The sequence below is a fragment of the Triturus cristatus genome, chromosome 3_2 (assembly GCF_964204655.1).
Source record: "Triturus cristatus chromosome 3_2, aTriCri1.1, whole genome shotgun sequence".
Classification (NCBI taxonomy): Eukaryota; Metazoa; Chordata; class Amphibia; order Caudata; family Salamandridae; genus Triturus; species Triturus cristatus.
The window spans coordinates 318,366,671-318,383,257 of NC_140584.1; the positions used below are offsets into that span (position 1 = coordinate 318,366,671).

The 16,587-nt window shown below is 45.8% G+C and overlaps 1 protein-coding gene across 1 annotated transcript in view; it reads right to left on the reverse strand.

Moving 5' to 3' along the window:
- The window catches only part of CNKSR1 (connector enhancer of kinase suppressor of Ras 1), a 455,956-nt gene that overhangs the window by 198,958 nt on the left and 240,411 nt on the right, over window positions 1-16,587 (reverse strand). Inside the window, exons 7-10 of the mRNA XM_085647776.1 lie at window positions 5,456-5,515; window positions 4,213-4,281; window positions 2,307-2,435; window positions 1,310-1,398 (exon numbers count right to left, since the gene is read on the reverse strand). Of these exons, the coding sequence (XP_085503902.1) occupies window positions 1,310-1,398; window positions 2,307-2,435; window positions 4,213-4,281; window positions 5,456-5,515 (347 nt within the window). The remainder of the gene's footprint in view (window positions 1-1,309; window positions 1,399-2,306; window positions 2,436-4,212; window positions 4,282-5,455; window positions 5,516-16,587) is intronic.

The window sequence follows — 16,587 nt, forward strand, 5'->3', positions numbered from 1 at the left end:
ATCCGTCAGAGGGTTTCTAACAGTCCTGTCTCCATCCTCCCTCAATTCATTGTCTTGGTCGCCAGCCAGTGGAATGTAGGCAGTACTCTTCCACCGAGTGGTAAAGCTTTATCCAGCTCCATCTTGTTCCATGTTTAACCAGGGGCCATACCAAATGGATCCCACTTGTCCCAGCAATCATACTCACAAAGCGCAGAGTCTGGCTTTCACACATGTGCCCTACATTTACTTTGCACACTCTATCTACCTTACACACATGCTCTTGACACACACATTGAATGTCAGTGCAAAGGTCTGGGCATTATATTTCAGTGAAACTTTAGAAGACTGGGGCCAGTAAGTCACACTTCTCGCTCCCTACAACAGGGGGAAGTGTTATCTCTTTATTCCAATAACTCCGGACATGGACTTTAGACCCAGAGGGCAAGCTTCTTGAGCCCTCGCTATGACTCCAAATGCTTTCTGGGACCTTGGCTGAACATGGAGAGGACAAGGCCTCAGAATGCACTCTATTATAGCTTGCTAGCAAGGCTAACAAAAAGAATACCAGTTTCACATGCAGTCTGGTTACTCAGGGCAGTGGTACACGCCTCTATATCAAGAAAGGGATATTCCCACCCCATCAGTATTTTCCAATATAAGAATCACACACAAAAATATAAATCATCATTATGGTGCAAACCAAATAAAAACAGTAGACTTTCAACTTAAAAAATGCCTCTGGCTATAGCGGTTTGACCAAACATAGGCGAACAATTCACTAACAGCCAACATTCATATAAAGGTTTCTAACAGGAGAAACCAATGATCAACTTTTTATTTCAAGAATGGCAAACCAGATCAAACATTTTGAGATCCTCACTAAATTGAATACATTTTTCCAAATCTATTATTTTTCCATACAGCCCTCAACTTCAAGCTTTCCCTCCTCCCACTAATCACATTTACCTTCAGCTGGATCTTGTTTCTTTGGATACTGGAAGAACAATTTAACACTGGAGATTACCAGGCTTTGGTAGTATAGTTAGATAACAAGTAATCCTTGAATCCTGACTTACACCACCATGGAAAATAGTAGCTAAAACCGTTCTACTCCCTTCTAAGGGGCTTCAAATAAACAAGACAATAACTAAATCCATACAAATGAAAGTCAACACATTTGTGAACTAGTTTTCTATCTACATAGTGTAATAAAAATGTTTAAATTCCAAATCCTAAACGTTGAGTGAGATTTAGAGCATAATCACCCACAAGATGTGCAGCCAGTAATTTTACTTATTTATCAGTGGATCGTTAGCTCAGCCCTCACCTCGGGGATGCAATGATAGAGATTTTGGGTGATTTGTCATTCTGAAAATTAGAAGCTGCAGCAGGACTAGCACAGCTGTCTGTAAATACCTACAATGCAAACACAGTAAAAAAAAAAAATCAAGACATTTTCTGGCCAAACTGTGCAAGAAACAGTAAGCAATTCATGTAAACATCCAGTTATTCCTAGGTCACTAAATACAGACAGATAGCCAGTTTAAATGTGTCCCAATTCCAACAGACAGAGGAAAAGACATCGAGAAAGGATGTGAACTGCCTAGATAACATAATTTGGTTAAGTAAGGAAGCTAGTATTGAATCCAGCCCTCTGGGCTCAGAGCCAACAGCAGAATTTCCTAAATCCTCTTTTCCTAAGGTATGTTCCGTGAAGACGGCAAAATGGTTGCTCTTTCATAACTATGACCACTAATAAAAGGCATCATAGAGGCACTGTGCAGGGAAGCTAACAACTCACACTATCCCACTACTCAAAACCCTTCATCAGAGGGAATAACAGATATATTATATATATATATATATCCATTCTACCTCTCTCACTATAAAGGTGCACATGGTTACCACCTCACCTGATATCACTTCAGGACTCACATTCCAATTGCTCATGAGAGACATACAGGAATACATCACTGAATCATATTTCCCTGCTTCTGAGCGTGGGATACGGGAAGTCTTAGGCAATATTTTATCCCCTTTCACAGGAACCCATTTGTGTTTGTCAGATATTGTGCCCAAATTGGTAGAATCATCCAAGCAGGCATTCTTGGATACCCCTGTGTTGTGACACCATCAAACAGTAATGGAAACCCAACTTTAGCTCATCCAATGGTAGTGCACTTTAACACCTATTGCTTATTTCCTGCAAATACTTTTCTTGCCAATGTCCTTAATCGCCTCAGACAGATGCTTCTTGGTTAAAATGGCCATGCTGATTGACAGAAATAATAGAAAAGGAACCCTGCATCTTATTTCATTAGTACCTGCTTCAGCGGAGATGCTGGGGAGTTGGGCTGATCAGAGGAGGAAAGTGTCACTTTCTTCAACACAAGCGTCACCCCGCTTGACTTCTCCAGCAGCTTCTTGACGAGGTTCATGCGAGACCAGCCAACCTAAAGGAGCAACATCCAAAGCTTAACATTTCTGATGGTTGGTTGACCAAGCTCCTCTTGTTCTATGTTCTTACTGTGATACAATATCAAAAATCAATTGGTTTCTGCTTTCCCTCTGAGGTTAGATTAGAATCCAAACGTTATGCTTTCCTTGAATTCTCAGTCAAAAAGATTAAACCTCTGAAAATTGAAAGAATAAAATCACTAGGATCTGAGCCCTTCTGATATAACCAAAGAATACAATATCTGTAGACCACAATCTGCCTCTTTTGAAAAAAAAGTAAACTGATACCTACACTCATCCAGATACAAAATGGCATTTCAATCAATTCAGAGTTTTCCTGGGATTCTTCGTCCACAATTTCCCATCAGATGGGACAACTGGGAACCGGCCAGCATCCTAAAGTTGGAGTGCAATCTGATTGCTCCATTTTTATTTAAGGCCCTTAATAGCACATTGATTCCACTTCTCTTTTAAGACCATCATTCATGTTTACGCTTTCCCTGGTTTTCTAAGTCACTGGGATTAAATCTCACCCTGTTCAGACTGTGAGGAACAAAGAGCTCCTGTAGGAAGTGTGACTTACTGGCGCCTCTTTTTAAGAGCCCCAATGCCACCCACAACTGTACATGCTGAGAGATCCCAGGATCAAACTGCTCTTCAAAGGTCAACACATGGATCATCCCATCCCACTTTTCTAAGAACACAATGGATCCACAATTCTCACTGGAACTCATGGATAAATCTCACACTGCTCTTCTTCTTAGAATCCAGTTGTTTACTGCTCGTCTAAGACCATCAATTTAATCCAGTCTCATCCATCTCTGTTAAGACTGATTGTTATTCAATCTCAATATCTCGTTGGCACACTTTCTGGGCCTGCACTTGCAAGAGGTCACAGGAATGCAACCTACTGCAGCTCTTCTAAAATGTCACTGGGATGCAATTTCTTTCTAATGAACTTTTGGGCTTGAATCCCAGCCTCCTCTTATTAGACTATGTGTAATCAAATCTCATCCTGCTCCTTAAAGGCTTTATTGTGATACAATGTTGTTCTGCTCTTATAAATGTATCCTTTAGTCCAATCCCCCTTGCACAAACCCACTACAATACATCTCACCTTCTCCTTCCACTATGATTGGTGTGATCCAATACTCCCTCCCCTCCTCTTTCCTGCTTGTAAAGGATGACAATGTGATTCAATTTCTCTCTAATATTCTAAGGCATCTCCATCGTTTTATCTAGCCAGCCTCTTCTAAAACATCACTGTGGCCCACTCTCAGTGCTGCGATCCATATGAACCTGATCACCTATGGCAATCACAGGAATCCAGTCTCATCCTGTTCTTCAAAGACATTTTTGTATTTGTTGTATTTTTTTGTAATTGGTCTAATATCACACTGGCCTTTTAAAGGTAAATATCTGGGATTCCCACTTGATCTTATTTTACAATTTAACTATTAGAACACTAGAATCTAGCCTCTTTTGCCCAGTTTAGGATATTATGCCTGAGTGGCACATCTTGAAATAGTTGTGCAGTGGCACCAGGACCCAGAAATCTCTGAGGCCCATTGACTCCATTTATGGATGTCTTTTACCGTACAACTAGTGGGGTAGTGGGCCATTTCCTTGCTTGGATCAGAGCAGTGGGACCTTTGCAGATCCAATGCTGACTTTTGATCTACTTTGGTTAACATGCTGATAAGAGTAAAATAGAATAACTAATGTGCAAGAAATGACAAGGAAGGATATAAAACAGTCGTGCCAGGTACTTACCACCACCTGTCCGTTAACTTGAATAATTTCGTCCCCTGGAAGGACCTTTGCACTGTGTCCAGCTGGAGACTAGACAAAAGACAAGGAGATCAGTACTCTCAATTACTAAATGATCAAAGTGCTTGCCAATCCCAGCCAAGACTAACCTAGAAAATTGTTTCATGGCCACTTCTTCCCATTTTTGAATAACCAAGACGCTTAGTGAAAATACAACCCTCAGTAAAATATTCAAATCTGAACCCTCCCTCACATAGCAAGACCCTGCGTAACTATTCCTCTCCCGGGCATACAACTTACAGGAAAAGGGAAAACTTGGTACTAATTTAATTTGTAGATACGTCAGGATTAAAGGAAATCAATATCTACTCCAAGTGACAACATTTGGATTTACGAAGTGGATGGAAGGTGGGCTCATGAATTAACTTCGAAAAACAAGCAATTCGCCTCTCATCTGACTGAAACTTTAATGAACATGTGGTGTTTTTCCAAATCCCAGATTCCCCTTCATAAACACCCCACTGCAACAACTGACAACAACTGGCACAGACAGGCACTCTTGCTAGTTCTACTGGAGATTTCCAGGATTAACCAGGGAGTCACAACAAGCAGACTCAAGGTCATTCTCATAAACATCTGCTTTGCTAATGTTTCTTTAATGGGGGGTTTACACTTTCGTTATGAACCAACATTTTTATTTTCAATTCTGCAATCTTGGAAAATGGGAGAGACTTTCAGTATAGATGTGCTCCCTGGAAGATACAGCACAGTCAGCAGTGCGGGTCCAGGTGAGGTGACAGCGTCCCAGCATCCACAATGTACCAAATACAGTGCTGCAGATTCACATTACTCTATGTACAACAGCATAACTTCATAGGAATAATACACTAAATTCAGCCTTGTTGCCAGCGATTATACACAAATTTGAACATCTGCACACATTTACTTAAGCAAAATACATTAAAAATCAGATCTGGGCAGAGATTTTTCAAATTCACAATTTATCACCTACAGCATCTGCAGGAATAATGCAAGTACAGCTCAATGCATTACAATACATTACATATTGTACACGGTTTGCGTAGGCACAAGGCATCCAAGACAGCACTATGAAGTCACAATGCACTGCTCAGACAAAATGCATTCAAAAGAGCCCTGTGCACAGCACCTGCAAGCACACATTGTTCACAGCAAAGCTTAAAGCACTAAGCCTTCACAGGCAGTTTATATAAGTGTTGTCACTCACCTCTGCTAGAGTTCCTGACACAAAATGGAGGCCGAAGCTGGTAGATGTGATCTCAATGCCCTGTGGAGGAAGATGAATGCAGTGAACAACATGTATGAAAATGTCCTCAATCATTTCGGAGATACTGTCCCCATGTGTCCCACAGCAGAGGCCACCATCTTGATTCCCCTCCTGCCAAAAGACAGTCAACTCACTCCTCTGACTAAATAGTGTAAAGTGCTAAGCAAAACCTTCTCCAGATCTGAACATGCAGCATGTTATATTTGTGAACATGACCATCACAAATTGGCACACCTTTACTGGCAGACTGTGGTGACATTTACATGTGTTTGGTTGCAACTGTTCCTACAATCCAAGTGCCTCACACACATCAGTATATCTCCAATGACGGTCCTTATTTATCCAAAGTATGCTGTTGTGGCTGGGTTCAGATTTAATCCATTAACCGGTCTCGTTTTGACCATAGTAGTTGGACTCTTTTCCAACGATTCATGTTCTTGATGTTTCTCCAAATTATGCACACACATTGTAACTCAGAGAAGCACTACAGTGGCCTACCCAGTAAACAGCAGCTCACAGCGACCGCTAGAGTCTGAAAAGCAGCCTAGCACCATAGAATTAGCTGCCTCAAACCCAGTAGGCTTAATGTTGCACATGTACCTACTGAAGGTACGCATGGTTGTGGCTTAAAATTCAATAAAAATCATATTAGAAAAAATGACATTCGAAGAAGTCTAGTTCGTCTTTTATCTTGCAAACTATCTGCCACCATTAAGCCAGTGACACCGAAGAACAAGTATTGGCATAGCCAATAGGTCTCGCCTTTGGGACCTTAGAAGTACTTAGCCATGCAACACTTGATGTTGTTGCACCAAGGATATTGTGCTGCATAACTAAATACTTATAAGGTCCCAAAAGCGAGACCTATTGGCTATGCCAATGCTTGTTTTTTCTACTTTCTTCCCAGGCCCTAATGGCATGTGTAGCTCCGATTTCTTATCGCGCACTGTGTTCCCTAATATCTTGAAAAAAGTAAAATCAGACGCCAGGGTAGTATCACTTTCACACACAGTGGTTACGCAAAATGAATAGTTTTTTTTGAAAGTGTGTTTGAGTTTTTCAGAGGAACATTGGCTATAAGTTTGGCTGACAAATTGGAATGTGATACACAGGAGTAGGACCCCTCAAGGGAAGAACCTGCCACAATCAGCCCACGAACATCAGCTCTATGATAGAAACAGAAAATATAAGAATAAACAACACAACTTCAGCGTAATCATGCGCCCTCAGTAGGCACGGGCGAAAAGTACAGCATTAATAATAATGGTTACATTTCCCGTATGTGGGGTAGGAAGGTGTGGGGTAGGAAGGTAAGGGGTGGGGAGGCGGTAAGGGAAAAGCAGAGAGAAAGGCACGTACACAAAAGAAGGGGGGGTGCACACCAAACCAATCAAATACCGAACGTACAATTTTTACAGAGGTGTCGTAGATCATGTGTCACGTACCTCAGCATCTTCTACTTGGTCCCTCCGGTCATGAATGACCACGGGGATGCAAAATCAATTGTTAAGCGTGTCACTACTTGGTAAAGATATTGGGCCTGGGTAGGTTTAGTAGGGGTGGGCGGAATTTGCGAAATTCACTTTCGCAAATTATCGCGAAAATGTTACAAATCTCCGCAAACACGCGGAAATATCGCGAAGATGCAGAAGTTTTTTTCCCACCCATTCGCGGTATTTTCTGCGTGGTCGCAGCTCGCCAACTTACCCATGCGGTTGCTTGCGGGCGCGGCCATCTTGTTTTCACTCGTCTCGCGGTGCATGATCGCGAGAAGAAAGACGTGATCGCGCGACGCATGTCATTACTGGGGGCGCGAACTGTCGTGAGAAAGCGCAAATGGCTACCAACAATCCAACATCTCGTGGAGAACGCGACCGGATCGGGAAAACTTGTCGGCGAACGCGGGGATTCAGTTAAGGCGATCGCGCGCACGCAAGAATGTATTATTTTACAGCGCGAGCAGGAAACAAATTATCGCTAAGCTGCAGAATGCGGAGATTTTGACATTTTCGCGCTTTCCGCGGAACGCGAAAATGCCAAATTATCGCAATTTCCGCGAACGGAATGGAATTTTGGCCCAGGCCTAATGTTTAGCCTTCAAATGTGCGCCAGAGAATTGAGATGTTCCCGGGGTGTGACTAGGATGAAATGTGGAGAACCTAGATTCAGTCTTGGCCTGGTGACTGAACTGAAAGTCATATAATGCTGGAATAAACCATTTCCTCTCTAGTCTAAATACGTGAAACAAATGTGTCAAATGTAGGATTAGCACTACAGGTATGTGAAACTCATGTAAGTTGCTTTTGCGAAATTTCGGAAAAATTATGAGACATTACTACATGAAATTACACAAAAAGCGAAATCGACATTCACTGCTAAATTTTACCATGAAATGCATCATCATGTCCATCTTGGACGCGAAAATGTATTTCATGCAAAAAATATGCAAGAAACAAGTTCCTTGATCAAAACTCTCTCGTGTTCTAGTCGTTTTTGTGTGTTCTAGTCGTTTTTGTTGTTTCCATGCTCCCATGATAACATTTTGCCACGAACATGGTGTAATAACATCACGTGGTGTAATGGGTGCTTCCCAGCATCAAGTGAAATATATATTATTAACACTACACAATCTTAGCTGGGGCACCCACTGCTGAGGAGCAATGGCGGACAATGTGTGTGAAGTCCAGATATGACTAGGGCGGCTCCTCAATCCAGGTCATTATGCACACTGTCTCCGGCCCTGAACTTGTCTCCTTCAAATCGTTGATTTCAGGTTTGGGTGTCGAATTGGGTCAATGTTAGCAAATCAAGTTTACAATGCCAGAATGCACTGGGGGAGCACACAAAAGTCCAGGACTAGAAACAATGGGGCAGATTTACAAGAAAGTGACGTATCTATTAAGATGCGTCACTTTCCCTGCGCCACACCACTGAAGCTACGCCTGTGAGAAAGTGCCATCTTTCTGACATGGTATGCCCCTACTTATTGCTGAATGTACTTTGACTGAGTGTGCCCTGGACTCCTGCCAATCAGGTGCCCAGGGCCTATGTTCCTTCCTTAAAACAAAACAAACCCCAATTGGCAAACCCTGGCCACATGTCAGGCCCTAGTAAATGGTACCCTAAGTACCCAGGGCTTTGTGACCAAGGGAGACCTCTAAGAGCTGCAGCACACCTTGTGCCACCCTTAGAGGCCCTGTACCCTTACACACACACACTGCCTTTGCAGGCTGAGTGTTTGGGTGCAAAACCAAAACAAAGTCGACATGGCACACATCCCTGTGTGCCATGCCCATCACCTACACTGCCATGGCATACATCAGTCACCCCTCTAGCTGGGTGCCCAATGACAATGGTGTGGGCACAGGAGCAGGAGCCCTGTTCCCCTACAGTGCCCAGGTCAATTCCTGAGCCCTGTAAGTGCAGTGCTGCCATTTAAGAGTACATGGTGCCGAGAGCTCGTTAAACACGAGCTCCACAGCACCATAATGGCAACACTAAAGACTGGGAAGTTTGGTATCAAATTTCTCAGCACATTAAACCCACACTGATGCCAGTGTGGGATTTAATATACCCAGCACCCCAGAGGGCATCTTAGAGGTGCCCCCTGAAACCTAACCTACAAATTCACGTCTGCTCTGAGGCTGCCTAGGCTGCCACCCAGCAGACATGTTGCTGGACCCCTGGGTAGGAGAGCCCCTGCTCTCCTGGTCCTGCAACAATGCACATCCAGGGCGAGGTGCTAAATCTCCTCCCCCAGGATGGGCAGGGGGAAGCTTTAAAGGCATGCCGCCTCTGTGAGCTTCCCCAGGCCCCTGCAACCCCCACTCTGGCGGGAAGCTTTGGCCGGAAACTCCAAATAAGGACAGGGGATGTGCCAGCCTGCCAACCCCACCCCTCAGGTGGGGGAGGCGAGGTGAAGCACATCTCCCGGCTCTCGCCATCTTGAAGATGGGGAGCCCTACCCTATCAGGACTAGGCTACTGCCCCCCTCCCACAGGAGAGAGGCAGGATAGGGGGTGTACCCACCCCAGGACGGGGACCCATTGGTCCCTGCCCTTCACCTACCTGTAACGCCCCTAAATCTAGTATTTAGGGGCACCCTGAACCTTCCTTCCCCAGATTCCAGATTCCGAAATTACAAGAAGAGCGAGAAGAAAAGAAGACCTGCCCTGCAGCTGCGAAGGAGAGGGAGACACCAACTGCTTTGGCCCCAGCCCTACCGGCCTGTCGACCTTGAACCTGCTCCTGCTCCAAACCCGGCATCTCTTGTGGCCAGCAACCTCAGAAACCCCGGAGGACCTGGCTACCTTTGAACTCTGATCCCCTGGGACTCCCATGAGTAGAGGCTCTACTCAGAACCTACCCTTCACCCCTGGCAGCAGCCCGGAACCGCGATCCCAGCCCACTCTGCACCAGCCAAGCCTGGCCGGTGCCGGAGTGAACTAAACCCACGAGGACGACCCCACGGCGACTGTGACCCCGAGTCCGGCACCCAAGGACCCCCCTCGACAATCCTGAAGAAGCCTGCAGCCTCAGAACAGAGTGCCACCCCAACCGCGATCAACAGAGGGTAAGATTTTCCGACACCAAAAGGCACCCCTGCACCCGGCGCCCCACGGCCCTCTGCGTCCAATCCCGGGGTACCTACCTATCCTCCAACTACCCAACTCACCTCTCGAAGTGGTGGTGGCACCTGAAGAGTCCTCGTCCCCGAGCCTGCAGTCTTTTTCCAAACCAGAGATTTCCCATTGAAATCCATTGAGCGCCCGAAGGCTCAAAAGCCCTCTGCACCCAGCCGCCCGAGTGGCCCTGGCAGTGAAAACTCTACACTTTCCTACTTCCCCACTTGCCCTGAGTAAGTGCTCAGGAGCCCAGCTCCCACAGCCGCGTGGCTTGCCAGACAGCAGCCACCAAACAAGGCCCCCCTATCCCTCATAGGATAACATTGGGCCTAACTCTCTCTGCACCCGGCCGCCCTAGAGTCGCTGAGGGTGAACCAACTGTACCTACCTGACCCTGGGAGACCCCTGAGTCTGTGCCCAGAACCTCAACTCTGCCAGTCGAGTACTTACCCTTAAACCGCAAACTCTATTTTCCTCATAGGGTAACATTGACTGGCTTTTTCCTGAAATTTCTTCTAAGTGTGGACTTTTCAAATCTTCAAATATTCACCAAAAATCAGCCGAGTGACAAAAACGAATTTACTCACCTGCTCTTAGGTGAGCTCCCAGTGCTGGATCTTGGTGCCCAGCACTGACTCTGAAAAGTACCCACAACTATACGTACCTTTAACTCATTTTTCTTCCATAGGAAACCATTGACTTTTTCTGTGAAATTTCTTCTAAGTGTTGATTTCTGCAATTTCTAAATATTCTTAAAAAATCGTATAACATCTGAAAATGTAATTACTTACCTGTTTTGGATAAAGGTCCCAGTACTGAGTCTAGGCACCCAGTACTGGATTACAAAAGTAACGATAACCTACTGTACCTATAACCTGAATTTTCTTCCATAGGGAATCATAGATTGTTTGCTCTGAAATATTTTCTAAGTGTTAACTTTTAAAATAGCTAAATATTAGTTAAAAATCATTACAGTACCAAAGTCGACTTTCATCAACTGATTTTGAGAACTGACCCAGGACTGAATCTAGGATCCAGTCCTGGAATTACAAAAGTAATCTAAAAAGTAATCTGTTGCATATAACTTGAATTTATCATTGAGCTCAATGTATTGTGTTTAGAAATAGAATTGCCTACTGCAACTACTTGTAACTGTTTACTAAAAAGTCTATTGCATATACAAATTATTTTTATGAAACATCTCCTGTCGAGAAAGTATATTTTAATTCCAAGTGTTGGTTCTAAAATAAAACAAGCATATATTTTTTATATACAAACCATTGGCCTAGAGTTCAGTTATTGAGTGTGTGGAACTATTTGCTGACTGAGTGTGTACAACAAATGCTTTACACTGTCCTCTGATACTGCCTTACTGCTCGACCAGGCTACCACTTTGGAGAGTAAGGTTATATCGAACTTTAACCTCTGTTAAACCCTTGGGGTCTGTGGACTCTGTACACCCTGTACCTATTAAGGAACAGTATATACAGAGACACTTTCTCACATTGGTGGATCAGCGGTGGGATACAAATTTGCATTTGTTGGACTACTTGGTCACCATCTGACCACACGACAGAACTCTTAAAAATTGCCTTTAGAATTCTGATTGGTCTTTCCAAAATTACTAAAAGTCTTGCTAGGGCTTTGCTTAAGTCCCATTAGAATTTTAGAAAAATAAAAGTCACTATAGTCAGGTTAGAGGGTTAGAACTGTCAGGTTAGAATGTCTCAAACAAACCCAGCTATTAGTGATAATAATAACATGGACCTGGTGGAGGAGCTCGACCTCACACCTTACTTACACTTGTCTTTCAAGGAATTGAGGTCCTTATGCAAACTTAAAAATTTACAAATGGGCCTGCATCCAACCAAACTAGGGCTCCAGGAGCTCTTGGCTGAGTATGCTAAGGACCACCCATCTGAACATGGTGATGGCCAGTCAGATGAGGAAAGGGAAGCAGAGGAGGTTGACAACAACCCCCCCATGCTATTCCCTAGGTAGGAGAGACACCCATACCCTCCAATCCAAGGATTAGCATCTGGGCACCTAGAGACTACACGGGTGGCTCTGGTCCCAGAGAGAACACTGGGGGACCCCCCAGTGAAGGGGACAGCCTTGTGAGGCTGGCCAAAAGATTAGAGCTAGAGTCCAGGCTCCTGGCTCTAGAAAAAGAAAGGAGAGAGATGGGTTTAGCACCCATCAATGGTGGCAGCAATAATAAAAATAAGGATAGGGAGGAAACTTCTGACCTTAAAATCCCCAAAGGGATTGTCCTTAAATTTGAGGAAGGTGATGATATCACCAAATGGTTCACAGCCTTTGAGAGGGCTTGTGATATCAGAAAAGTAAAGAAACCTCTCTGGGGGGCACTCCTGCGGGAACTGTTCTCTGGTAACTGCAGAGACAGGCTTCTGACCCTTTCTGGGCCAGAGGCAGGATCCTATGACCTCATGAAGAAAGCTCTTATTGAGGGATTTGGATTCACCACTGAGGAGTATAGAATTAGATTCAGGGGGGCTCACAAAACCCAGACCCAGTCCTGGATTGATTTTGTAGATTTCTCAGTGAAGACACTGGATGGTTGGTTAGCTTGACATGGTGTGCAGGATTTTACTGGATTGTACAATTTATTCATGAAGGAACATATTTTGAGTAACTGCACAAATGAAAAGTTGCATCAGCATTTGGTAGACCTAGGTCTAATTTCTCCCCAAGAATTGGGAAAGAAGGCAGACCACTGGGTCAAGACAAGGGTGACAAAGACAACCACTGGGGGTGACCAAAAGAAAGGGGTCCCAAAACCTCCCGAGGGGAAAGGTGGTGAGAATGCCCAAGATAAAAAGTTTGAGTCTTCCAAAGGGCCCCAAAAACCTGTTCAGGTGGGTGGGACCCAAACTACTCCCTATGTGCCCCAACCCTATAGGGGGAAGAACTTTGATCCCTTAAAGGCCTGGTGTAATACCTGCAAGAAGCAAGGACACCTAACTGTAGCTTGCCCCCAAAACAAAGCCCCTAAGGCACCCAGTACAGCTACTCCTGGGGCAGCAAGCATACAAATGGGATCAGAGGTGTACCCTGAGCAAATCTGGGAACACACTGAAGCAAGTCTAGTCTCCTTGGGAGAAGTGGAGTTTGCCACTGTAGCTGTGTGGCCACCCAACTTAAAGAAATACTTACAGTACCCCTGGGTGAATGGAACTAGGGTAGAATCTCTGAGGGATACAGGTGCCAGTGTCAGTATGGTGAAAGACACACTGGTTTCCCCTGAGCAATACTTGATTGGGAAGTCTTACCCAGTCACCAACGCTGACAGTGTCACCACTAGTCATCCCATGGCCATGGTAACATTAGGCTGGGGGGTGGTTACTGGCCTGAAACAGGTAGTGGTCTCTCCAAAGTTGCCAGCTACCTGTCTGCTTGGAAATGATCTGGAAACCTCAGCCTGGGCGGAGGTTGAACTAAAGGCCCATGCAGCCATGCTGGGCATCCCTGAATTGGTGTGTGTGCAAACCAGAGCACAGAGCAAGAGGAAGGGTGAAAAAGTAGGTCTGGAGCCTGGAATAATGGCCCAGCCAACCAAGAGAAAAGGAAAGAAGACTGGGGAGCCAGCTTCTACACAGCAACCCATTCAGGACCCCTCTCCCCAGGGAGAGGATTTGGATATCCCTGAGGGAACTGAGTCCATGGAGCTTGACCCTTACCAGGTTGAACTCTTGGGCCCAGGGGGACCCTCTAGGGAAGAGCTGTGCCAGGGTCAGCGAGACTGTCCCACTCTTGAAAGCCTGAGGCAGCAAGCTGTTTCAGAAGCAAGGGGAGATGTCAGTGGTACTCACAGAGCTTATTGGGAAGAGGGATTACTGTATGCTGAGGCAAGAAACCCCAGTCCTGGAGCCACCAGTAGGGTGGTAGTGCCACAGAAGTACAGGGAGTTCCTCCTAACTTTGGCTCATGACATCCCCCTAGCTGGACATCTGGGGCAATCCAAAACTTGGGAAAGGCTAGTGAGTCACTTCTACTGGCCCCAGATGCACCAAAAGGTGAAGGAGTTTGTCAGCTCCTGTGTCACCTGTCAAGCCAGTGGCAAGACAGGTGGCCACCCAAAGGCCACCCTCATCCCACTACCAGTGGTGGGCGTCCCCTTTGAAAGGGTAGGAGTGGACATTGTGGGTCCACTTGAGCCACCCACAGCCTCAGGGAACAAATTTATTCTAGTGGTAGTGGATCATGCCACTAGGTACCCTGAAGCAATTCCCCTTAGGACTACTACAGCTCCTGCAGTAGCCAAGGCCCTCCTGGGTGTCTTCACCAGGGTGGGTTTTCCTAAGGAGGTGGTTTCAGACAGAGGTTCCAACTTCATGTTTGCTTACCTAACACACATGTGGAAGGAGTGTGGGGTGCAGTATAAGTTTACTACCCCCTACCACCCACAAACCAATGGCCTTGTTGAGAGATTCAACAAGACATTGAAAGGTATTATCATGGGGCTCCCTGAAAAACTCAAAAGGAGATGGGATGTCCTGTTACCATGCCTGCTTTTCGCTTACAGAGAAGTGCCACAGAAGGGAGTAGGTTTCTCACCCTCTGAACTTCTGTTTGGTCATCCTGTAAGGGGACCACTTTGTCTTGTAAAAGAGGGCTGGGAGAGGCCTCTTCAAGAACCCAAACAAGACATAGTGGACTATGTGCTTGGCCTAAGGTCCAGAATGGCTGAGTACATGGAAAAAGCATCTAAGAACCTTGAGGCCAGCCAGGAGCTCCAGAAGCACTGGTATGACCAGAAAGCTGCACTGGTTGAATTTCAACCTGGGCAACAGGTGTGGGTTTTGGAGCCAGTGGCACCAAGGGCTCTCCAAGATAAATGGAGTGGCCCTTACCCTATCCTAGAAAGAAAGAGTGAGGTCACCTATCTAGTTGACCTGGGCACTAGCAGGACACCCAAGAGGGTCATCCATGTGAACCGCCTCAAGCTCTACAATGACAGGGCTGACGTTACCATGCTGATGGTGACTGATGAGGAGCAGGAAGCAGAGAGAGAACCTCTCCCTGACCTCCTCTCCTACAGCCCAAAGGATGGGTCAGTAGATGGTGTGATCTTCTCAGACACCCTCTCTGCCCAACAGCAAACTGACTGCAAGCAAGTCTTGCAGCAGTATGCTAGCCTCTTCTCCCTGACCCCTGGTCTGAACTGGTGTACCCATGATGTGGACACTGGTGACAGTGCACCTGTCAAAAACAAAATCTATCGACAGTCAGACCAAGTCAAGGAGAGCATCAAAGCTGAGGTCAGCAAGATGCTGGAGTTAGGGGTCATTGAACCCTCTGAGAGTCCCTGGGCCAGCCCAGTGGTTCTAGTCCCCAAACCTCATCAACAGGGTGAAAAGAGAGAGATGAGGTTCTGTGTGGACTATAGAGGGCTCAACTCTGTCACTAAGACAGATGCTCACCCTATCCCAAGAGCAGATGAACTGATAGATAAATTAGGGGCTGCCCAATTCCTCAGTACCTTTGACTTAACTGCAGGGTACTGGCAGATTGGCATGGCCCCAGGAGCAAAAGAAAAGACAGCATTCTCCACCCCTGATGGACATTACCAGTTTACTGTGATGCCCTTTGGGTTAAAGAATGCCCCTGCCACTTTCCAGAGGCTGGTGAACCATGTCCTGGCTGGGCTGGAGTCCTTTAGTGCAGCTTATCTTGATGATATTGCTGTCTTTAGCTCCACCTGGCAGGATCACCTGATCCACCTTGGAAAAGTTTTAGAGGCTCTGCACAATGCAGGCCTCACTATCAAGGCATCCAAATGCCAGCTAGGGCAGGGCACTGTGGTGTACTTGGGCCACCTTGTAGGTGGAGGCCAGGTACAGCCCTTACAAACTAAGATCCAGGCCATTATGGACTGGATAGCTCCAACAACCCAGACCCAAGTCAGGGCATTCCTTGGCTTGACTGGGTACTACAGGAGGTTTGTGAAGGAGTATGGGTCCATTGTGACCCCCCTCACAGAACTCACCTCCAAGAAAATGCCCAAGAAAGTGAACTGGACAGTTAGTTGCCAAAAGGCTTTTGACACCCTGAAAGAAGCAATGTGCTCAGCACCAATTCTAAAAGCTCCAGATTATGCCAAGCAGTTCATAGTGCAGACTGATGCCTCAGAGCTAGGGATAGGAGCGGTCCTATCCCAGCCCAATGATGAAGGCCAAGACCAACCTGTTGCTTTTATAAGCAGGAGGCTACTCCCCAGAGAGCAGCGTTGGAGTGCCATTGAGAGGGAGGCCTTTGCTGTGGTGTGGTCCCTGAAGAAGTTGAGGCCATACCTGTTTGGTACTCACTTCCTGCTTCAAACTGACCACAGACCTCTCAGATGGCTAATGCAGATGAAAGGGGAAAATCCAAAGCTATTAAGGTGGTCCATCTCCCTACAGGGAATGGACTTTGAAGTGGAACATA